The sequence below is a fragment of the Gigantopelta aegis genome, chromosome 14 (genome assembly GCF_016097555.1).
Source record: "Gigantopelta aegis isolate Gae_Host chromosome 14, Gae_host_genome, whole genome shotgun sequence".
In the NCBI taxonomy this organism is placed as follows: Eukaryota; Metazoa; Mollusca; class Gastropoda; order Neomphalida; family Peltospiridae; genus Gigantopelta; species Gigantopelta aegis.
The window spans coordinates 27,313,153-27,339,006 of NC_054712.1; the positions used below are offsets into that span (position 1 = coordinate 27,313,153).

The 25,854-nt window shown below is 34.7% G+C and overlaps 1 protein-coding gene across 1 annotated transcript in view; it reads left to right on the plus strand.

Moving 5' to 3' along the window:
- The window catches only part of LOC121387982 (ras-related protein Rab-2), a 64,662-nt gene that overhangs the window by 7,226 nt on the left and 31,582 nt on the right, over positions 1 to 25,854 (plus strand). The window contains exon 2 of the mRNA XM_041519168.1: positions 9,798 to 9,869. Within this exon, the coding sequence (XP_041375102.1) occupies positions 9,798 to 9,869 (72 nt within the window). The remainder of the gene's footprint in view (positions 1 to 9,797; positions 9,870 to 25,854) is intronic.

Here is a 25,854-nt window from a genome sequence, read left to right on the forward strand (position 1 = left end):
GTCTAGACACTCTTAAAAGACGTGCCTCTTTTATTAAGATCACAGGGTATTGTGTGGTAACCGCACGGATACCCCTTCAGTCGTAATGGGCATTATCAGCCGCCCTGCATTATTACTGTAAGTAATTCTGTAAAACCCTTGATTAAGTAGACTTTCCCATCTAAAATCTTAAAACTGACCAATTACGTCGTCGAAAAGAAAAGTATCACTTGGGTATCGTGAGTGGTCGTTTTTGCTGGAACGTACCCTACCAATAGGCCTAATAATATGCATTTTTTCTTTGGATTTTTAAAAAAAGAAAAATACTGTAACTCCATTTAGTTCTATTGATGCAAATTGAAATATATTTAGTTAAATAGTTTATTATAATATCAAGTCAGTCAGGTTGTTGATAGCGAAGCGCCTTGTCGTAAATTAGAGCATTTGTTTACACTGTGCTGGACACTGGAGATGGACGGAGCTAATGTCACTTCACCCCAAGCTATACCACCGGTCGTCACAAAAACGAAACAAAATGGCTGCCCCCAGTTAGCAGGAATAATAATGTTTTTTTATTAACTCTAAAATTACGTGTTTTTCATTTGTTAAAGTGTCAGTGTGTGTTGGTGGTCCGGGTATGCATCTTTCCAACACATAAGGCTCTTGTTTGAGTTGACCCTACCTTTAATAGTGTACATTTTTCCTCTGGATTATTTAACAGAGAAAAATACTATAACCCCATTTTGTTCCATTAATGCAACTTTAAATATATTTTAGTTAAATAGTTTATTATATTATCACGTCATTTATGTTGTTTTACAAGTCATTACTGCTTTTGTTTACACTGTACATACAGGAGTTGGTCAGAAGCTGACGTCATTTCTCCCCAAGCTATAGTACCGGACGCCTCAAAAAGAAAAAATGGCTGCCTCCAGTTAGCAGAAATAATCACATTTTTTATTAACACTAAAATTATGCATTTTTCATTTGTTAAAGTGTCAGTATATGTTAGTGGTCTGGGTATGCATTTTTCCAACACATAAGGTTCATGTTTTAGTTTACTCTCCCTTAAGTGTAAAAACCAGCGTAGTTGATGTAGTGTGCCAGTCCTTTTGTCAAAATGTAGATCATTGTGACAATGTCAGATGTGATGATATCAGCCGTGAGTTTTCAGTTCACTCTATATGTATAGTTTTTTGTTTGTTTGTTTGTTTGTTGTTTTTTCCTGCTGTCAATCATTTTTACATGAAAAATAATAATTTTAAAACCTAAAAACCTCACAACTTCGAAATTTCAGAATAAATATAGCCGAGCAGTTTAACTGGTTCCCAACCATATCGGTACGTTTAACATAACGTAAGTGTAAAAAAAAACCCAACAGTGTGGCTGATGTAGTGCGCCAGTCCCTCTGTCTAAATTTAGATCATTGTATTCTGTTTACGGATATCGGGTAATAGTTAACCAGTCGCAAGTTTTTAGTTCAGTCTATATATCTAGGGTTTTTTTAAATTATTATTATTGTTCTTTATTGTTTTTTAATAAATGTAGATGGTTGAGCAGGGTTGAAAATTAGCGCTTTTTTGGTTAAGGGCAACTAAGAATCTTGCAAAGATAGTCCATTGAGCGAACATCAATTTTAGGGTCTGGCGAGTATGGTATCAGAAAAAGAAATGCACTGAAACTGAATCGAATGTGACAAAACACACTGTCTGTGCTGGTGCGAAATACGGATCTGGCAGCAGAAGACATAAAACATGAAATAAGACACCAAGACTTACATCCAAAGATTACTATAATAAATACTTTTTTTTTTATTCTTTTTTTTAATTATTATCCCACTGCCCCCTTTTCTTTCTCTCCTTTGAATTCCATTTCATTTCTTCCCGATCTGGCAACTCATCCTATCTTTCAACTTCTTTTGCTGTCCACCTCCACATCCCAGTCCTTGTCTCCAACCGCGACAGGTGCTTGTCTCTTGTGGCTATCTGTGCCACACACCTGCCATTCCCCCCATCGGCTTTTAGCTGTGGGCTTGGTCTGACCACTTGGGGAATGTTCAGTAGTTACTTCTGGCATTGTTAAGAGGCACTTGTAACCACCTACTATGCACCCCTACTACCGGCGGTCGTTAGTTAGTGCCGTGGGTCAGACCAGCTTTATTAGTGGCAGAGGACGAGGATGCCAGGTGGGTGCAGGGATATACACATTGACTGCACCTGTGGAGGAAGTTGAGCAGGTAGGCGATGGTGTGGACAGCTCAGAAGTCGGAGGAAACTGACAGAAAGGGTCGAAACACATTGAAATCCTGGGAGAAATTGGAAAGTTTTTTTATATTAAAATAATGAGAATGATAGGCAGAGGGTGATAGATGAGAAAAATGAATGAATGTGTGAGCCAGCTTTGACGGGATTTGAACCACTGCTTGATTGTCCAGCAGCTTATCCACTAGACCACGGAGCTCACTATAAATACTCTTTTATGCTTTGTAATCTGATACATCATATATTTTTATAAAATATTTGGTATGATTTTTTCACAGATTTATTTTCAAAATTTATTTTATTAGTAGCCTACTTTTGTAGCTTTACAATATCCAAATTAAACGCACACATGTGCGTGCACCAACACTCACACCCACACATTATTAAATTTTACTGAGGCAGAAAATATTAATTTTGCAGCTATTGTCCATTTGCATCAAAAGTAAACCGATGAATTGGCATGTATCTTCATAATGAATAAAGATATAATTCATATAAAAAAACATCAATTTATTCAATTTCTAACCCAAATTTCAAATATCTAAAATAAAAAATTGGGGGGGGGGGGGGGGGTACAGTAAATTAAAAAGAGGGTTTTTTTTTACAAATTACCATGAAACTGCATAGGTTAAATCTTTTTGTTTTACATGTTTTAAGACAATTGTTGGAAAATCCACGGTAATCTGAACGACAAAACCGTCATATTTGATTAGGGCCGTATCTCTGCACAATGCAGAGTTGAATGAGAATTTGGCAAAATAGTGGATTATTCCATGGATCTCTATCAAATGCTTCATCTATAGGACAGCCACTCCCAAGGAATTACTTTACTTGAAATTTCTCCCCTCTTGCATTGCCACAAAGAGGACTGCCACTCCCAGACTAGTTTACTAAAGCATGTGCAATTCTGTTTGTACTGCATTATATTTTACTTTAGAGACAATGCGAGTCAATTAAAAATTAAATTTAACCTGTATATAATTTAATGGTAATTTGTAAAGAAACATTTCTGTTTATGATGAATTTCTTTTTAAAATTTTGTTATTTCAGTTAGTATGGGCTAAAAACTTAACATGTTTTTATATTCATTTTAACTGTATTCATTTATTTATTATCGGTTTCCTTTTGACGCAACTGTATAGTTAACAAAGAACATTCTTTGGCTACACAGGTAAATTTCAATGTGATAATTGGAGGACTTGTTCAATATGAGAAGGGCCAGTAAGATTTATTTTAAAGTGCCACATGAAACATGAAAACCCAATCTAATTAAAATTAGCTCCACTGGTTAATTATTATTACCTGTGGATCTAACAGTGCGTCGTTGGAGCTCATGTCCAGTTGACCTTTCATTCCAATGATTTGAAAACATTCGGGATTATGCCGAGGGTTTACGAAATGATTCAGGTGAATTACGAAGTATGCCATAAACTAATTTCAATATAAAGTTTGATATAAAATTCATTTCAAGACCGAAAAAACAGCAACCCTGTGGTGGTATAGCCATAAAATGTGTTTATACTAGTATACTTTATACTAGTTTATTACTACTGCACTTTTCCCCTGCTTTTTAATGTTAAAATAGACCAACAAGTTCGCCTATTGCATAAATAGTCGCGCCCGATATTTTAAAAATTTGTATATCCCGAATAACGCAATAAAAGGCTAAGTGTAATTGGTTGCTATTTAAACTGTTATTTATAGATGAAATGTCACCTGGACATGGGAATCCACGCAATGCTGTTAGATCTACTGGTAGACCAGTAGAGCTAATTTTAATCAGATAGCATGAAAACCTTGATTGCCAGCTGGTGATCATGGTTTTCATGTTAATTTTCAACCCTGGTTGAGCATATCTCATAGTAGTTGGTCATAATTAATCACTGGCGTAGGAAGTGTGGAGGGGGGGTGCAAGGGGGGCATGTGCCGCACCAAAGGTTACATAAAAAGGGTACTAAATTATTTACAAGAGGAAAAACAATGGATATATATATACTCGTGGAAAAAGTTCCTGTGCACCAAATAATTGCATATAGAATATAATTTACTTGAAATCTGGTCATAAAAATTTCAGTAAGCGAACGTGTAACCACTCCCGTCGATATTCCTGCTGTGTCCTGTCAATTGCACGAACTATTCATGCTTTGTGACCACACGTTGCATTACTAGCATTCTTAGTCACATGCTCCTGTTTGATGTCATTTTTCTTATCATTGGACTTTTAAAACTATTGTGTGGATTCTTATCATTCAGAAAAATATTTTTGTTGGTATCATCGTCAGTGTGATGCCACGCCTCCCAGAAAATGGACTCCTTTGAACGATGGGTATGATTGAGGTTAGAATGACACAAATGCTGTTGCTAGTAATTTTGGTATTCATTGGTGTTCATCAGAACACGATGCAATATCTGCGGAGATGTTCTCGACAGTTTAGGGGTACTAGGGATCTTCCATGTTTAGGGAGTTGACACGTGATACCACGTCGGCAAATCGTCAGTATTAAGCGGGTACACATATGGAATCATTTGGAAATGATACGTTTAACATCCTAATGCATCTCTGAGTTAAGGCCAATCAGTGGTAGAACTGAACGCAACTGATTAGGTGATAACAAAATACGACCATGACCATACATCAGTATGTTGTTCTGTTACATCGTCACCGATGGCTCACCAAACATTGTGTAAACAGTACTTCAGGTTCAGAAGGCAGGAGAGGATCACCGTACTTTTAACAGATAAATAGTACATCTATGTAAATTACAATATTTTTTAAAATTCCTGAAATTTTAATGATGCACAGGAAAAAAATTCCGTGAGTATATATGTATTATACAGATATATTAGTGGATGTAAAATATGCATGTAATATAAACAAGACAGTTATTCGGTTAATTATGTCATTTCAGAAATATATCATAGATGACTCCCATTTTTGAATGCTCGACTCCCAAAATAAAACCCTGCGAGTCATGATGACCCCCCATTTTCCAGATACTAGGTGGAACCCTATATATATCAGAAAATATGCTAAATAAAAATTCATTCCAGTGTGAGCCCTGTTATAGGAATGCTAAAGTGAGGGCCAAAACTCAGCTAAGCTGAAATGAAACAAAATGTGACGAAACACATGGCAAACTATGGATCTGGCACTAGACAACATAGAACATGTGCTGGCAGCTGCGGGATGTAGCCCAGTGGTAAAATGCTCACTTGATGCGTGGATGGTTTGGGATCGATTCCTGTCAGTGGGCCCATTTGGGTTATTTCTTATTCCAGCCTGTGTACTACGACTGGTATATCAAAGGCAGTGGAATGTGCTTTCCTGTCTGTGGGAAGGTGCATATAAGAGGTCCCTTGCTACTAATGGAAACAATGTAGCAGGTTTTCTCTCTAAGACTATATGTTAAAAATATCAAATATTTGGCATCCAATAGCCGATGATTAATAAATCAATGTGCTCTAGTGGAGCCACATTTTAATTGTTTTCTAATAAAACCCCCAGAAAAGTTATGATTATTATATTAAAAGTAGGATTCTCATAATTATTGTTGGTGTTTAAAGATTAAGAAGAAAATATTTTTAAAGATAGGAATGCAGTTAATTATATATATTATATTATATTATAATAATATATTATATATTATAATATATATATTATATTGAAAACAACAGTTACACACCCAAACATCAAAATACACCAGACCACTTCAGACTTCCATCTTTAAATTTAACTAAATTTTGCTAAAGCCATTTTAAAAAATGCATATTTAATTAAATAATGTTCATAATACTGACACAGTCATTGTTTTAATTTAGTCTTTTTAACAACAGATTGGTTTGTGACACCTGTCACAGCGGGTCCAAGACTGGTCGGGGTGGTTTGGTTAGACATGTTTTTATCTCTAAGTTGCAGGGCTCACCCTGGATCAAAAATACCTGTAGCCACATAATTAGGCAAATGGAATTTTTATTAGCCATATTGAAAATGCTTTAGCCAGAACTGTTTTACTCGGTACTGTATAGAGTATTTATATATGAATATAAAAATGCACCATTTTGAGCTAATTGTGTACAAACTGGAATAAATCTGAATAACAAAACCGCATTCCATGATCAAAATCAAAGACAGCAATGAGGGTAGGGGCAGTTAATATATTACTTTGATTTTTCAGCAGAGGTGGGGGTGAATGCATTATTTTCAGAGTTGGAAGCCAGTACCCCTTGTAAACACCCATCCTTACTTCTAAGGCCTATGATATTAAATCAACAAACAGAAATATGGTGGTGGGTGGATGTTTATGGAGGGTGGGTTGTTTTTTTTGGTCCTTTTTATACCAAATAAAAATTTGAGAGTTAATAAAATTTCAAATAGAGCTCATTATTTCTTTAAATAGCAATCTTTATGTTAGTTTGAATTGCTTTTTTTTATTATTATTTATTTATTTTATTTTTAAAGTAACCCATCAATTCCCCACCCCTAACAATTTCGTAATTTGCGCCATGTTGCTATTGTTGATTTCAGTGTCATGTTACAGTGCTCAAGATTAAAAAATTTGGGCAGTATCCCAGTTGGATACTAACATTTCAAAATCTGGTATCCCACCTGACAATTTAGTATCCCACTTAAATGAAATTCATAAATATTGTCATAACAAACTTGCTACGCCGTAATCAAAATTGCAGAATTCATGGAATTAGCAATCTAGCAGAATCGGCAAAAGTATTTGCTGCATCTATTTTTGCGTAATACTTGCATAAATTAATATTTAGCAATAATCTAGAAGTGTTTCTGACATTACTAATGATAAACCTACCTGTATCAATTTTCTGCAGATGTGGAATCATCCAACAAAAACAATAGCAACTTAGCAGTTCCCAGTGTAGCATTTGACTGGGTATGAAGTTGTGTGAGATATTGTTCTCCAATCCCTAGTCATGCAAGATGGACCCATTCCATGATGTTAGCCCACACGGAATATATCTTTCTCTCATCCTCAGGTGTATGAGACCGAGCTAGTCCTAATTATTGTAACAGAATGTTGTGTCGATGTCAGCGCTACGTTATTGTATTTAAGCTAGCCCATGAAAGAAAACTATGTAAGAAATTTCTATTTTACATGGGATATCATGTGTTTGCATTTAACATGACATCATTGGTAATATATGACGTCATATTAAAGTGAGATGGGGATGTGAGGTCATTATATAGTTTTAAATTAATATTTTGTTATTAAAACCTTCATTTTAAAAGATTTCTTGTTAATTTGTAGTGCTAAATATGACAGCATAGTTTATTTGTGATAAAATGGGCAAATAAAAAAGTTACTTGTTCAGCCATCTTTGTCTGTTCGTGTAAATTAATGTTTTGTTTACCAAATGAATGAGAGAAAAAAAACTCCATCATATGCGGTCATGTCTTGCATGGGCTATGACATCATTGAATTTAACATGGAGAGTATTACAGCATTGGTAATATATGATGTCATGTTAATGCAAGTTGGTTAATTTTAGATCAGTATTTTGTTATTAAAACCTTCATTATAAAAGCTATCTTGTTAATTTATTGTGTTAAGCACATGAAACATGCTGCAAATATGATAGTATAGTTTATTTATGATAAAACGGTCAAATAAAGAAGTTACTTTTTCAGCAATCTTTGTTCGTGTAAAATAATGGTTTATTTATCGAATGGATGGGAGAAAAAGACTGTCGTATGTGGTATACAAAAAAATACACCCTCTGTGGTGGAAATTTCGACCCTGGGACTGTTAGCCTTGTCCCGAGTCGAAATTCCCACCACTTTGGGTATACTTTTTCTATCCCACATGACCATATACGAGTCTATTATTACGGCATAGCATTAGACTAGGTACTGTTCCTTAACTTCACCAGTAAATGACGACTTTCATTGTTTCAGCAACAAAAAAACCCGCAAGATTAAAAAACCCAACAACATTATATGGTATCCCAGTGGGATACTGGGTTCTTGAAGTCTGGTATCCAAAATTAACTTCTGGTATCCCTGAGATATCTGGATACCGTTAATCTCGAACACTGTATTAAATGCTTGTTGTTAATTTCAGCTTGTAAAATACCTAGGCTAAGAATGCCGACTTAACGTTATTACAACTATTTCATTTACTTTATAATTTTTTTTTTTTTTTAATTTACATTATTTTTAAAAACGGCTAACTTATTAGATGTCACCTCACACCTTGCTACTAATGGAACAATGTAACAGGTTTCATCTCTAAGACTACATGTCATAATTACCAAATATTTGGCATCCAATAGGCTGATGATTAATAAATCAGTATGCTCTAGTGGTGTCGATAAATAAAACAAACTCATTTTGGTTAATGTCTGCATTAAGTTCTCTATTTAAACAACTGCAGGTCAAGTACCGTATATCTTCGCCTGTAAGTCGATCTCGGCTATAAGTCGAGTCCCTAATTTCAAGCCCTGAAAACTTTTTTTTTTATTGACTCGTTTATAAGTCGACCCATGAAAAACAACTTATAAATATTGAAATATTTCTTATTTTCAGCACATGAGAACAATAATGTACAATATTTGAACAAAAGAAAATTATTTTACAAACTTCGGTTTTCACGTTTTGTACATCGCAATATAATCAGACTATTCCAATCAAACTATCATTATTACATAGCATCAAAACGAAATATTCCCTTAGTAGAGAGTGAAAGCTGTTTGACTGTTACTGTATTGTACTGTACAGATGGTTTTGTGCACAGACAACAACTTTATTTATAAACACTGCCAACAGATCACTACGATAAAACTGAAAGTATCACGTTTTGCCGACATTAATAGGATAACTCTGGAAAGTACACTGGTTTTTGTACCAAATGATGTGTGTCCCTATTGCTCTAGATAGTGAACTGCAGAGATCAGTCTATTTTAAGGGAAAGCTCAGTAATATTCATGAAGTTAATCACCGCCAAAACATTGTTTGAACAACCATTAATGCCAGTGACCAGATTTCAAAATAAACTCAGGCAACAGGTAGTTAGTATTGTTTACATTTTTACTATTAGTGATGACTGTTAATTTAACTAAGTGGACTGTTGTCTTGGCATGTGAGTGAGATCGTATGCCTTTTCGCATAACCAAAACCGTTTTAATGCCAAAAAAAAAAGGTTATAAAAAATAAATGTGTCAAATAACATATTTGAGTATAAATACATGGCATACTTCAACAATAAAACTTGTAAAATAATCCCCAAAACAGTAATATTTTTTGGTGAATTTTTTTTACCCTCTTATAAGTCGACCCCCCAAGTTATAAAATAATTTTTGGGTGAAAAAAAATCGACTTATAGGCGAAGATATACGGTAATCATATTCTGGCTGTCTCATCACATTTGGCTTTGTGGAGACGATTCCTTTAGTACTTCTGGTAATGTTTTTTTTTCTATTTTTAAAAGCATATGGCAAGTCAACTTTTTGAAAACTTTTGAATCCCTGTCCAATTATAAATGAACTCAAAACACTTTATGGTGTACTTTTATTGGAGTTTCTTTTCTTTTCCAGGTGTTGGCAAATCATGTTTGCTGTTGCAGTTTACAGACAAGAGGTTTCAACCAGTCCATGATCTTACTATAGGTATGTGTCATTTGATACAGATATCTTGACAGTATTAAAAAAAAGCACTTGTCCGTTTGTCCTGACAAGTAAAAAATCTGCTCAGACAAGCAAAATGTACATCAATGGTTGTCCAGTGGACAAGTAAAAAGTTTCAATGCAGTTTTATTTTGAGCAATCAAATATAGTCCTTGTACTTTAATAAAACAAATCATTTCTTATAAAACATTGGTGGACAAGTAGATTTCTAGATGTACTTGTCCGGTGGACTAGTGAAAGATTCTGCTTATTTTTATCGCAATTCGGTATACAACAAATAACATGGGAAACCCAACCCCACCAGTTATTACGCTCACTGGCTGAGTATATATATTTTTATTTAGTAGTCTTCGCTTGTGAGAATTGTTGATGTCGAAATAAAGATATGGTAAGGGACTGGCGGGGAGAGTATGGCAGCACCTCTTTTTCAGTACCCAGAGACATTCGAAATATTGTTATCTTATAACGCATTTAAGAGCAGTGTTGGCAGTGTCAACTTTATTTTTAGCTCTAATGTTTTAAGTTTTTGCATTTTGCCCCATTTCTCACGAACTATATGAGTAATTGCTTTATAGTTGCATCATCTCGATGCATAATGATAATATTTAAAACAAATCAATAAAATCATGTCATTGAGGGTTTGGTATCTATCTGATTTTGCAGGCCTCTGAAAATTGAAAATCTGCGTGACCCATTTGTCATTTACGCAGAAATAAATCCATGTATCCCATTTCCTTTTTGTGTAACCCGTGTAAATGGTGCTAGAAATTTTGTGTGAACAAAAAACCCAACATTTTATAGGTAACGATAAATTAGATTTGCTCAAACTAAATAACCGTTCTTGCAATTTTCAGTCGTTTTTCTGCTGTAACATTTGTAGTTGTCAGAAATAACCAGACCTTGCTTTTTAAGGTACATGGGTGCGATCGCGTTGTACAGCACACGTAATTTCAATCTGGTGAGTGTGAAAAATAGCACGCGTTACACTTAACAAACAGCACACGTAAAATAATTTTGTATATTGATTGCCACTATTTACCTTATGTAGCCGATAGAAAGATCCGTTTAATAATACCAGAAAAAAATATGTTATGAGAACGGTACCGTCTATGCAAGATTTTAATATATGACTGGTACTTATCCTTGCTATACAAATCGGAAAACACAGGTTTAATAGAAATCTTCGAAGACATACCAATCCGATCAAAACGTCTTTGCCTATTTCATTTATTATGAATTAGAAACAGTCCACTTTTGTACGGTAATAGATCACAACGTCTGATAACTCATGCTGTTCATATAGTTATGACAAAAAGAGAAAAGGGATTGAATTAAATAGTGGCTTCTGTAGCATACACAAATGAAATCAGCGAAGTTGATAAAATTATCTTGATTAGTTCATAACTGTTAGCCTACAAAGCCTATGTGAGGTCACAAAAATGGCAATCGTGTAATTTTATACTTTCTTTAAAAAAACAAAAAACGGAATAATAAAAAGAAGTAAAAGAAATGATAATAGGTATGTAGGAATAAGCATAGGTATTTTTTTTACATCTATTATTTTACTTTTTTGTCTTTAAAAAAAAATCAAATAAAACTTCATTTAAATATTTGTATTTCAGCCAGAGGTTAATGAATGCAGGGTATGCACTTGGGATTTTTTTTCACTGGCCAATCGGGGCCACTCACAGCAACACTTTGACTCGCCCGTATAAATATTGAATTACCCGCGACCAACTTTCGTTAAAATGAAAAAACCTTACTTAAATTGCACTTTTAAAACATCTTACTATATCATACAAACAATAATAACACAAAAGAAGGAAACAGAACTTGTTTTAGTTTCATTAGAAACTGTTGTAATTAAATTATAATTATTATGTTGTCACGGGACCCACACAATCAAACATCTGGAATGTTTTACCAAGGCTCGGTCTTAAAATGAATATGGTGCTTTGATGGCTGTATGACGAGGAATTAAAAAAAAAAATACTAAGCTCACAGCAATCTATACACACAATAATCACATCCACTAGAGAAATAAACACACAACATAAGTTAAAAGGCATAATCACTATTTGACAACACTCGCACGTGCACAGGCAATGATAGCTGTTGTTGACATCTTTCGCAGTGACGATTGGGTGTAGGGTCTCCACGAGTACTCGAGTACTCGGGCATGGGTCGAGTCTAGCAAAGACTCGAGTCCATTCACAGGACTCGAGTACCCGTACAAGTGAGACAATGTAGAGCAACTAGTTCAGCAGTAACTAATCAACGATACAAGTTATACGATAATTATATGACTATTTGCTAGTTTCTTTTTTAATCTGGCCGTCCGTTCATCCGTCACAATACTGAACGACGAACGTATCAACGGGTTTCTAAATGCAATACAATGGCATGATTTGGCATTCATGTTCAGTGCTGGAATTAAGCTATATAATGCTATTTTACGTTATATTCCTTTGTCTCATTATCATCTTGTGTAAGTGTCGGGTACTCGGGTCCGGGTCGACTTTGACCCTCGAGTACTCGAGTCCAATATATTGGACTCATGGAGGCCCTAATTGGGTGTTTGGTATAGTACACTCGGTATATTCCGGAAGAAACAAAAACTTTCCAACACAATGTAACTTCAGAAAACTTCAGGCTCATAAACAAAATCTTTCAGCGAAACAGCGTAGCAGAATGTTGCAATCACTACATTAAATTGATCTCTCGTTTAAAATTATTAAAGTAAACCGGCAATGGCCTGCCTAGGCTCACCAATCGATTGGTGTTACTGCAAGGTTCATTCAGCTAACGATTATCGTAGTACAATTGTCTGTACTAGAAAGATAATTACCGATAGGTGCTAAATAAACAACACGATAAGCCGGCATATGATCTAGGATTAATTTATTCCACTTCCGAATTTATAATAACTTACTTTGTGACTGACGTGAAAGGGTCGATGAAAAATTCGTACATAAATAATTTTTGGTATTTCTTCGGATAGACTTAGTCGTTCGAGCTAAATATGTTTAATTTTATAGTTCGGACCAATAAACTGGTTCGAGAGAAAGCTTCTGTTCGATCCCAGGGGTATTCAACCAATCAGCACCAAAATAAAAGGGTTTAATAGAGAGAAAAATCGGGACATTGTTCATGGTTCAAGAATACAGGTAGGTTCGACTGTTGGGCGTTCGAGCCAATGAGATTCTACTGTATATATACTCTTCAAAAGAAGAAACGCAAAACCACACTGTAGTAACATTTGGAGAATTGATTTAATTATTGAATGGTGAGTCCGATAATTACCAAATGTTGCAGGATTGTTTACAATTCACTCTAGTCCATTGTGAGTAAGTGATAGGACACACCACCAAGGTCAAGGTCATCTGGAGTCAATACCGGGTGTGGCCTCCGCGTGTGTTGACAACTGCCTGGCACCGCCTGCCCATTGAAGCAACCAGAGTACGGATGACGTCCCGGGGGATGGTGGCCCACTCGGCCTGCAAGGCTGCTGCCAGCTCGGGCAGGGTCTGGGGCTGTGGTTGTCGCTGTCGGAGGCGTCGGTCCAACTCGTCCCATAGATGCTCAATTGGGTTCAAATCCGGTGATATCGATGGCCAAGGAAGGACATTAATGTTGTTGTTCTGTAGGAAAGCCGTTGTGAGACGTGCTGTGTGAGGCCTGGCGTTGTCATGTTGGAACACTGCGTTGGCGTTGGCCATAACTGGAACGATGTGTGGCCGGAGGATCTGGTCAATGTAGCCCTGTGCATTCAGGTTGCCCTGCACGTGGACCAGGTCAGTTCTGCCAGTGTGTGAGATGGCTGCCCACACCATGACACTACCCCCGCCGAATCTGTCCACTTCCTGCACGCAGTTTGCCGCATAACGTTCACCACGACGCCTATACACGCGACATCTTCCATCATGACGTCGGAGCAGAAATCGGGACTCGTCACTGAACCACACCTGTCTCCATCGCAGTTGAGGCCATTGTCGATGAATCTGGCACCACTGCAGTCGGAGTCGACGGTGTTGTGGTGTTAAGATGACACCTCGAACTGGACGTCTGGCACGAATTCCTACCTCACGTAGGCGGTTCCGTACGGTCTGGTCGGATATCCTGCGCAAACCTGGTATTGCTGCGGCTGTGGAGGTGGCAGTAGTCAATCGTTCCCGAAGGTGGCGTACCCGGATGTAGCGGTCCTGCCCGGGGGTAGTGACCCGTGGTCGACCGGATCTAGGGAGGTCACGTGTTGATCCATGTTGCTGGTAACGGTCCCACAGTCTGGAGATGGTGCTTGGGGACACATGGAATGCCCTGGCAACGGCCGTTCTGGATTCGCCTGCGTCTAGTCGGCCGATGGCATTGTTTCTCTGCGGTTCACTGAGACGTGGCATGTCCTGGATTGTCAACTGTCGGCCAGATACAGAGGCCAGGCAAGCGAACACCCTGCACTTTTATACTGTTGGTGTTCATGTTGCACGTGCAGACAACGCACGTGCAGTGGTGACATGGTTTGCACGTGGCTGCGTTTTTGCGAATGTTCACATTTTGGAACTTTATTGTACAGTAGCTGCGTTTTATCGAATGTAACCGTGGGAATGTGTTTGGGACATGCAATGACCTTATATTCACAAAGCATGAACCGGTAGGAAACATAAAATCGGAGTTATAACCCATTTGTACCCTTTTGCGTTTCTTTTTTTGAAGAGTATATATATATATCATTTGCAAAATAAATTTGATTAAAATAGATTTGGAATGTCAGTGTAGGTCAGAACAGTTGTATGTGTTACAATTAGTTGGATACCCAGTGCTGGTTACATAAATATAATTCACATAACAAAACAATCTGTTGCCTTGGTAAACCAGGAAACATTTGTTTAGTATCGTGTCGCGAATCGCTATGCCAGATTCAGAGATCGCGACACAATTCTAACACTATCGTGTAATTTTGTGATCCATATTTTTGGCATTAAGTTTTGAAGATCGTCCTTAACCCTTATCCTGCCGCATTCTTTTTGCTAAATTTAAAGAATTTTAACCTGTTCTACATTTCTAGTAATTTTATTAAAATTCATGGGCATTTTAACATGAAATTACACACATATATACTATAATGATCCACCTACATAATGATAGCATTTTGTAGATGCTTATTTTATTTATGTTACCATGGCAACAGCTGCAAATTTCAATATACAATTTTTTCATTAATAATTAAGAAAACACTACTATTTTTCTTTTAATTTAAGTGTATGCTGTGATTTATTAAGCATAGTGATTGATTTAAAGAGAAAATTAAGCAGACTGCCATTAACTATTATACATTTTTAGTAATATTATTAAAATCAGTTGACATTTCAACATGAAATTACACACATATATACTAAGAATATCCATCTACGTAACGCTAACATTTTATAGTCAGTTATATTATTTATGTTACCATGGTAACAGCTGCAAATTTCAATATAGTATATTTTCATTAATAATTATGAAAACTTTAATTAAAAACTAATTTTTTTTTTTTAATTTAAGTCTGTGCTGTGATTTATTAACCATACTGCTTGATGTACTATAATGATCCACCTACGTAATGATAGCATTTTGTAGATGGTTATTTTATTTATGTTACCATGGCAACAGCTGCAAATTTCAATATACAAATTTTTCATTAATAATTAAGAAAACATGAATAAAACACTACTATTTTTCTTTTAATTTAAGTGTATGCTGTGATTTATTAAGCATAGTGATTGATTTAAAGAGAAAATTAAGCAGACTGCCATTTTTTTCCGAATAATAGGGTACAATGCACATACTGTCATCAACGCTTTTTTGTAAATTATGAACATAATGTTCAACATTAACTATTATACATTTTTAGTAATATTATTAAAATCAGTTGACATTTCAGCATGAAATTACACATATATATACTAAGAATATCCACCTACGTAATGCTAACATTTTATAGTCAGTTATATTGTTTATGTTACCATGGCAACACCTGCAAATTTCAATATGCCATATTTTCATTAATAATTATGAAAACTTTAATTAAAAACAAAACAAAAAAATTAAATTTAAGTCTATGCTGTGATTTATTAACCATACTGCTTGATGTAAAAAAAAAAAAAATTAAGTTGACAACCGCGGTTTTTCTGAAAATAGTCTCAGATGCGCATTCGGCTATCAACGCATTTTTTTTAAATTATGAACATAATTTTCAACATTAACTATTATACATTTCTGGTAATATTTAAATTAGTTGACATTTCAGCATGAAATTATACACATATATACTAAGAATATCCACCAACATAACACTAACATTTTATAGTCAGTTATATTATTTATGTTACCATGGCAACAGCTGCAATATACCATTTTATTAATAATTATGAAAACTTTATACATTTCTGATAATATTATTAAAATCAGTTATTTTGCTTTTAATTTAAGTCTATGGTGTGATCTATTAACCATACTACTCGATTTAGAAAAAGAATTAAGTAGACAGCCAGTTTTGTTTTTGAATAATAGGGTCAAATGCACATACTACCATCAACGCATTTTTGTAACTTGTGGACATTGTGTCCAACATTACATAGACACTAAAAATATGTATACTATCTCTATTACTTTATATAGCTTTGTCAAATGACACAAGATTTTAAAAAAGGTATATGCCCTTTCACTTCTTGTCATTTTCAAATGAACATTATTAATTCTGTTACCATGGTAACCAATGCAAAACGAGGAACCATTTCCCATATGAAATGTTTTAAATGAATTTATTTGAATACAAATCACTGTATAATGATGTAATAATAAGCCCCCAGCTGTTTACAAGAGAAGTGTGAAAATTGTGAATTATGTTACCAAGGTAACTAATGTATAACAGAAAACAAATTTCTAAAAAAATTTAATTTTCAAGGACTGAGAAAAAACAACAATGTATAGTGACATAATTGTACTATGCCTGTAGAAAAGATATATGAAGCTTATTAATTTTGTTACCATTGTAACCAGTTCAAAACTATATGTTACCATGGTACCCAGATTGAAACTGTTACCATGGTAACCAATGCAAACTATGTTATCATTGTAAGGTATGTAAAACTGGAAACTATTTGCTGTGTGCATACAACTTTTGGGTCATAAGGTCAAAAGTAAAGGACACCAGTAATCAATAATTTGAGGGTACTTGAAAACTCCAGATCATAACTGCCACTACTAGGTGGCTATGCCTATTACTATGGGGTTTGGAATCTTTTGAAATTGGACACTGCATTTCATGTACACACTTTAAGCAGCAGCTATCTTACTATAATCATTCTAAAAATTATTAAAACGTATCCATTCATTCCCAAGATTTTAGGGTACATAATTTTACCCTTCATACCCTCTGGCAGAAACCCTGAACACTGATATTAGAATAATAGAAATAGTAAAAAGTATTTTATGCATTTCAGTAATTTATTGTGAAACAAGATACTTGCAATAGTGCTTCACACGGTCACAATTGTAAAAAAAAAGAAGTAAAATGTCCATTCACCTAAAAAAAAATTAAACCCAAAGAAACAAACATCAACATGTGAGCCCTAATTAAATATGTACCATATACATAATGTGTATCAAGTGTTGAACACTTATGCATGATACAAAATAGATCTAAATGGTCACCCGAGTAAATTGCTGACCACAACTACCAAACACATGGAGTGTGGGGCACCCATTTTCCTTGGGGGATTAAAATGACCAAATTTATGGTTTTGGTTTTTCCAAATAAATTTGGTTGGAAATGGTCTAGTATTTCTGAAGACATAATCGTTTAAATGCATTTGTCTATATGATAGATGGTTTAATGAATTTGTCTTCTACCTGAGGGGAGGGGGGACAGGGGACACAACATTAATGAAATTCGCAAAATTTATATTTTTATGGTATTTCTGGACACGACAATTGGCTTAATTTTCCCCTATCTGTGCCCCACCCTTAGGAGAAGGGTAAAATGACCAAATTCACAAGGAAATGGGTCACAGATATGCAATTTCTATGTAACTATTGTGAACTCCATCCCCACCAAGGGGACATTCACAAGTTATATACACTGGTCATCTATTTGCCTTTATATATTATTTGAATACTATCCAGGTATAGCATTTCGGGCAAATGAGCTGGCCTAAAACCTTTTCACGATGTATTTCCATCATTTTACTCTGACACAATATTAGTTGTAATCCATGTAAAAATATGTAGTGATTCATTTGCAACCCTATATATATATATATAGCTGTTCAGGGCTGTAACTAGGATTTAAACAATGAACCAATGAGCATGGAAGGTGCAAGACACCATTTTGCAGTCATTTCTGGGAGGTTACATACTTAAAACATCAGTATCAATAAACTATTTTTCTATTATTTTAACACACACACACACACACACACACACACACACATACACACAATGCATTCCTCCCACGCCAGTGGCGGGACGCAGCCCAGTGGTAAAGCACAGTTGGTTTGGGATTGATTCCCATCGGTGGGCTCACTGGACTATTTCTCGTTCCAGCCAGTGCTCCATGACTGGTATGTCAAAGACCATGGTATGTACTATCCTGTCTTTGGGATGGTGTATATAAAAGATGCCTTGCTACTAATGGAAAAATGTAGGGGCTTTTCTCTCTAAGAATACTAGTATGTCAAAATTACCAAATGTATGACATCCAATAGCCGATGATTAATAAATCAGTGTGCTCTAGTGGTGTCGTTAAATAAAAAATAAAACACAGACACCATTGCCTCTAGCCGTTAGCTGAGGCCCTGCTGTTTGGCAGTAAAGCTAATATGAATAATTGGTGTTATCCAGATTCAGGGATTTTCGTTCAACTCTGGCAGAAATCTGCAACCCCAACAAAAATGAGAGCCCGTACGCTTAGGCCTATGCCCAGGGCTGTAGCTAGGATTTTTTGTTTGGGAGCGAGGGGGGGGGGGGGGGGGGGGGGCAACTGAGTAGTTAATAGTCTAAAACTCCTTAAACGGTTAAGAAGAGAATTTTCTATAATGCTTTCTAGATTTTTTTTTGCGCCCATTATCCTATTGTAATTTTCACATTTTATATAGGTACCGCACGATTTTTTGGGGGTGTTGCGTAACACGAAAAAAAAGGACCGTGTCGATGTTCTAAAAAACGGTCGATAACTGTTGCAAGTGAACAAAAAATTGGACCTCGCGGCGAGGGTATGTATACCCCCGACGCATCCACACCAATTTGTACCGTACAGGCATGATGTACTAATCATAAGCGTACGAGATCCCGTTTTGTTTTGTAGGGGTGGGAGAGGGAGAAAGGCAGGCTAATTTGTGCCCAAATTAAACGAAAATACCACCAACTAAAAAACAACATTTATTAGTTTTAGCATTACTGCCAACCAGCTATATATAATATAGGGTTTCAAACGAAGCACTACACACTAGCATTGTGAGAGAAATGTTGGAACTACTAGTACATGATGAAAAGGTTTCAGGCCAGCTCAATTTGCCCGAATGTCTCTGTCGTATTCGCCTGAAATTTAGATTTTGGTACTAATAAATTTATCAAAATACAATAGATCCAACACAATTACAGTTTACCTCATGATGATTAATTTATCTCTATAACATTTGCAGATGTGTGCAGGGAATGGGTCGCCTGCTCGAGCAGATTAAAAAACCAAAACCAAATTCAATACATATCCCCTATAAACTTCGCTCTCCAGATGCCCCTACCTAAAATCCCAGCACACATGCCTGATTTTTTTAAATTGTCATCCACCATACAAACATAATTACAAAACATTCACTGCTTGTATACGCTAACTTATTCATAAAAAGCCATGTACGGCGCCTCCCCCCCACCCACACAATCGTTCGATCCGCGACTGGTACAGTATAGTACATGTTTTAATCTATTTCAATAATAAAACAAAAAACCGGTGGCGCCACATAATTATGTGTGACACGCAACGAGAATGTTTTGTGATTGGGGAATACCATGACCTACATTATTTTCAATAACCAATCACAAAATATTCTTAACCTATCGTTTGTAATTCATTTAAAAAAAATTAAAACAAATATATATCCACTCAGTAGTGATTAATACCATTGTGAATGTAATATGTCATGTTGAAAAGGAAGAAGGAAAAACTGGCAGAAAAACAACACACAACAAAACAACGACGAACACCGAGCACATGTACGTATTCGATCATATAGTCGACGTAACTGTTCTAGCAAACTGTTCTAGCTAGTTAGAATATCGTCTGCTGTAGTATAAGTAACCACGTTGTAATTATGTATACTACTGCTGTCAAATTGTATGGCGGGAAATGTGCTGTCACATGACCTGTTGTTTATAAATAGAAATAGGGAAATGGCGCTTTTCGATGACTGTTTATGCCGTCGGATTACAACTAGTTGATTGTGTTTGTACCTTTTTTTAGGCATTAAAAGTGATACTTGTTCTATTTTAATGCAACTGTCATAATGTAGTTCATATATAATAGTATATTATGACAACTTTGTAGAGATAAAAGAAACCACTACCAAAAAACAAGAAACCATAACAAACAATAGCACGCGCCATTTGACGGGTATTTTTTGTTTAAAAAAAAAACATAACATGTACAACAACAATTTAGCAAATATTTGCATATGTCATTCTAAGACTATTTATTGATATTTTCTTACTTTGTTTTTGACAAAAATGTGAACAATTAATTTAGAAAACGATTTTTAAATGAAAACAATGCAAAATGACGTCATTGTGATGACGCTTGACGTGCAGGATACGGGTTAACAACCAAGAGCATGTTAAATATATCTGGGAATAAATATGCCTGTACTGCCAAAGTCCTTTTTTCTAAGGTTTGCCAGGTGTCTTTTCTTTCTTGCTAAGTTCCTCCTCCGATTACAACCACCACTTACAGTTGTCATACAGCTGTTCAGATAACAGCCCGCTGTTAGACATAAATGATAATGATGTAACTGCTGTTTACAACTGGTTATGTTTATTTAGGGCCGTGTAAAAGTCCTGTTCATGAAGTGAAAACATATTTTGTCTACTGGGATATTTTATTAAAATTATATCAGTCGTTCTTATAAATTGAAGTTTCAGTCTGGTTACATTTTATAACCATATAACCATATTGATTTTTTAGATTTGCGGGTGTTATTGTCTATTTGATACCGCAAATGTAATTTTTTTACCTCAGGCTAATGCCTTCAGTCAAAAATGAAACATTTACGGGCATTGTAAACTCAATCATTTTTCTATGGAACTAATTGTATATTTGGTATTTCTTAAAAAAAATAACTGGCTGCAGTCTAACTGTAGACACTTGAATCTTCAGTTTCACCTGTTCCAGTTGCTAATGATGTCACTTTCCAATGATGTGATAGCTTTCCGGGTATTATTTTTATTTGATCCTGGAAAAAGAATGTAATTAACCAATCACAATACAGAACACACTCGCCATCAGTTTACAATCTGAAATAACAAGAAGTTTTGTAATCAAATTCAGTTTACTGATTCCCACATTAAAATAACTTATGCGATTCTACGATCGTTCTAATTGTCAGCCAGTGTTGTTACAATGGCAAATAGTCTATCTTCTTCTAAAGATTGATTGGATAGTTCTAAAAAAAAAAGCATAATGATTCTTAGGGGCAGTTTTCATAAACTAATAGAGAAATATTTTGGAAATTGTGAATTTTAATTTTTTTAAAATTAAATTAAACACAATTAAATAAAAAAATTAAGTTTTCCAAGTCTATCTTCTAAAGTTTTACATTTAAAAGACAAATAAATTTTTTACATTCAAAATTTAAAAATCTATCTTTTTGTAGTTTTTATCTGATAGTTCTGAAACTTGGTACTACATGTATATGATAACATACAAATAGTTCTATACTTTGTAAAAATGTTAGCTTTGGGACCTAGCTTGTTCATGTATACCACTGAGTAATTAATATTTTATATTACTTGTTTTCAAGCTGAATCATATAAAATTTACAAAGGCTTTCAGACAAACCTATTCCCAAATAAAATAAATCAGTGTGTAACCGCTGAACAGTTGCTAAGTAAAATTCCTGTACATTATTATTTTTATTTTTATTTTTACAGATCTAAAAATATGCCTCATAGATTTTTAACTGAATATTTATATTGATTGTTATTGTTAAACTTCCTACAGGGATATTCTAAGGTGATCTTTTATAAATTAATGGATTTTCATTTACTGTCATTACAAAATTGAAAATTAAATAGTGGAGCTCTCTAGGCCAATTGTTTTTAAGTAGCCTGATTATTGTGTAACTATAGTGGGTGGGAGCAGAAGCAATTTTGTGAATTTATAGAGATGAAAATATAACAATAATTAAAAACAACATTTCAGCTGATTTCACCAAGGTGTCATGTAAATATAGTACATTTAGTTACAGTATGTAATATTCAGATTGTTGTGTAAGCAAAATGTATTGTTACATATATATAAAAAATATAATGTTTTTGTTTAGTTTTGTTTCTCTGTCAGAACTTTAATAAATATAATACACCATGTGCATATTTAACCAAATTAGCAGTTACTTGCCAAATTAAGGGAACTAACTTTTCACGATCATTATAATAATGGCTAATTCGATATAACGGCAAGACCTGTATACCACCAACATGGCCATTTAAAGAGGGTTGACTGTACATTGTAAACTGACTGGAGTGTGTTCTGTAGTGTGATTGGTTAATTACATTCTTTTTCTGGGATCAAATGAAGATAACATCCAGAAAGCTAATGACGTCATTAGAAAGTGACGCCATTAGCAATTGGAACAGGTGAAGTTGATGATTCAAGGGTCTACAGTTAGATTGTAGCCAGGTATTTTTTTCAAGTAATGCCAAATATACAGTTAGTTTTGTAGAAAAACTATTCAGTTTACAATGGACATAACCATATGGAGTTGTTAGATTTGCGTATGTTATTGTCTATTTGATGCCTGCAAATGTTTCATTTTTGACCTCAGGCTTACGCCTTTGGTCAAAAATGACATTTGCGGGATCAAATGGACAATAACACCCATAAATCTAAAAACGCCATATAGTTATATCCTAATTAAAAAAAGGAGTTAATGTTTTGTGCCTAAAAATTGGGTGGTGGTGCATAGGTTACTATGCCTCCTATGGGCTTGTGTAATATTTCAAATAAAAATTAAATTAAATATGTCTTATTGAATGGAGATCTTGCTTATCTGACATGGATCACGAATGATAAAAACTAATGCTTTATCATAGTCTGATAATGTTAAATTGAAGTATAAAACCCCCAATAAAACAACAAACTAAATATTGATTCTGACTGAAGGGAATGCCAATGCCTTTTCAGACAGTAAAGAAATGTCCCATCTGTTCTTCAACAAGTTGACACAAAAATTAGTGTAAAATAAAATAAATTAATCTGGACCATAAAGACCATGCTGTTGCCAAACAAGACGTTGATGTAGTTGATTACTTAATTCCTGACTTCATGACGTCGAGACGAAAATAAAAACTCTAGCTAGATGGATAAATTCAAAGAACTTGTGTATTTTTATCAAGGTTTATGCCATTCACATTGGAAATAATCACAAAAGATATCTTTGTTGCTCTCACAAATTGCAAAGATCAATGTATTGATTTGTCAGCTGATCCTTTTCAAGATGGACTATTGATTTTGGTTGTGGCTGCTCATACAGTGCACGTAAATGTTGTATGGGACTGGGCAGTGTTGTGCCAGCAGTGTAATACGTGTACCTGTAGATCAAAATAATTCATACCAAGTGCAATTTTATTGTCCTGGAGAAAATGAAACAATAATGTTTGTTAGAAATCTATGAATTTCTTTTATGATATACAGATTTAAAAATAAACTATTGTGAATATAGAAATGTTCATCAGTGAAATAGCCTACTGGGGGTTTTTTTAGTTGGTTTTTTTTAATGAGTATTGTGGAGGTTGGTACCTTAAATGTCAAAAGTTGTAGCTTTTTTTTTACTTGAACATAGTTGTGGATGACACCAAAGTTGTTAAAGGAATCTAGTCATATTTCAGATATTTCAAGCTGAATTAGCAAATAGTGTTAGTAATCAGTGCTTTATTATTAGCCAATTCATTCTGGTGGCTACTACATAATTATGTAGTGTATAATGTACGAGGAAGTATAGATTTGTGAAAAACAAACACAAACCCCATATGGGTGAGTAAATTATTTTTACTGAATCTATCCTACACTTTCAAGTGCATCCATTATTCATTAAAACAATTACGTGACTGCAAAATTGACTTCTATTTTTTCTTTTTAAATGAAAATATTGGTTAAAATGGCAAAGAATATTTATGAAACCAATCACCCAAAACAAACTTAACCTGGACGATTTGGTCAGGAAATCCTCAGTAGTGGATGGCTGTCATTAAATGTGATGCAAATGTTTGGTCTCATGGCCTAAAGCATTGTACTTTTTTACAATGTACAAGTTCTGTCAGTAGTGGGTTCAAATCCCTCACCTGAACGCATAAAATGTTCAAATTGCATTTTTTCACAGGTGTTGATTCTTAAAATGAATTGCCCCCTAGAACAATAGTGTGATTCATTTATCCAAGGACATTTTAAACGCGCTGTCTCACAGATGGTTGACCTAATTATTGACCCAACACGGTATTATATGACAATATATACATTTGATTTGTACCTCAAAACTTGTACTTTTTTAACCATCTACATAACCACCATATCACACTTATTATGGATATTTTATAAAAGTAATTGAATTATGGGTACGATCCATAATTCTGAAAAAAATAACGGCTATTTGGAGAACAGAGGTGTGACGTATTATTTTGAGTCACGTGACGGGCATTCCCCAAATAACCGCTGTGTCAAAACGATTTACCAAGCTCGTGTAACGAGAACGCTTGACCGTCCTTTGCGATGTAGGGTAAATAGAAGAAAAAAAACAACAATGAAAATAAGTTATTAAAAAATAATAAAAACATGTACTGAATGATAATAAGCTTATACATTAATTTATTTTAGTAACAGAAGCATGTTAAACGTCGGCAATCCCAGCTAGTTAGGCCTTTGAGGCGTTGTATCTATAGGTAAATTTATCATTAGTCATACGCGAAAAACTCTACTAAGTACTGTACAAACAGTGCATTTTCTGAACAGGGGTGGGGGTGGGGGAGTATATGAATTTAGTGGACCCTTTTGTGTACGTTTTCCATAGATATATGAATAGTGTCATATTGTCCCTACAGTATTAACAAAAAATTAATAATAATAAATAAATAAATATAAAATAAATAAATAAATAAATAAAATAACAATTACAAATTATCAGCTGCTGAGGTAGATTAACTGAAAGAGAAACTAACAACGGACAGTACACAAACTAACAACAGGGCTTGAACTTAATACTTTTTCACTGATTGCAATTTTGAGGCTGCTAACGTAAATTTTGTAAAAAAAAAAGTTAAATATGACTAAAAGGTTATTTTGCTGTATTTAGTCACATTTCAAATGCTCAAAATTGCAAGGGGCAATAAAACTCAAAATACATTTTTTTTAATAGGCTACTAGTAAAGCTGAGACCACTCTCGGGTCCCCCTCTAAATTTATGTAACGTTTAATTTATGTAACAACCGACCCCACCCATCCCAACCCACTGCGACGTGATTTTACCAACATTATAATACATGTAATAATAATAATAATGCACAATTATTGTTCCTATTACTATTATTATTATTATTACTACTACTACTACTACTACTACTATTACTATTACTATTACTATTACTATTACTATTTTTATTATTATTATTATTATTATTAGCCTACTACTACCTTTTTGGGGTGGAGGGGCGGTGTTTTATCTGGAGGAGT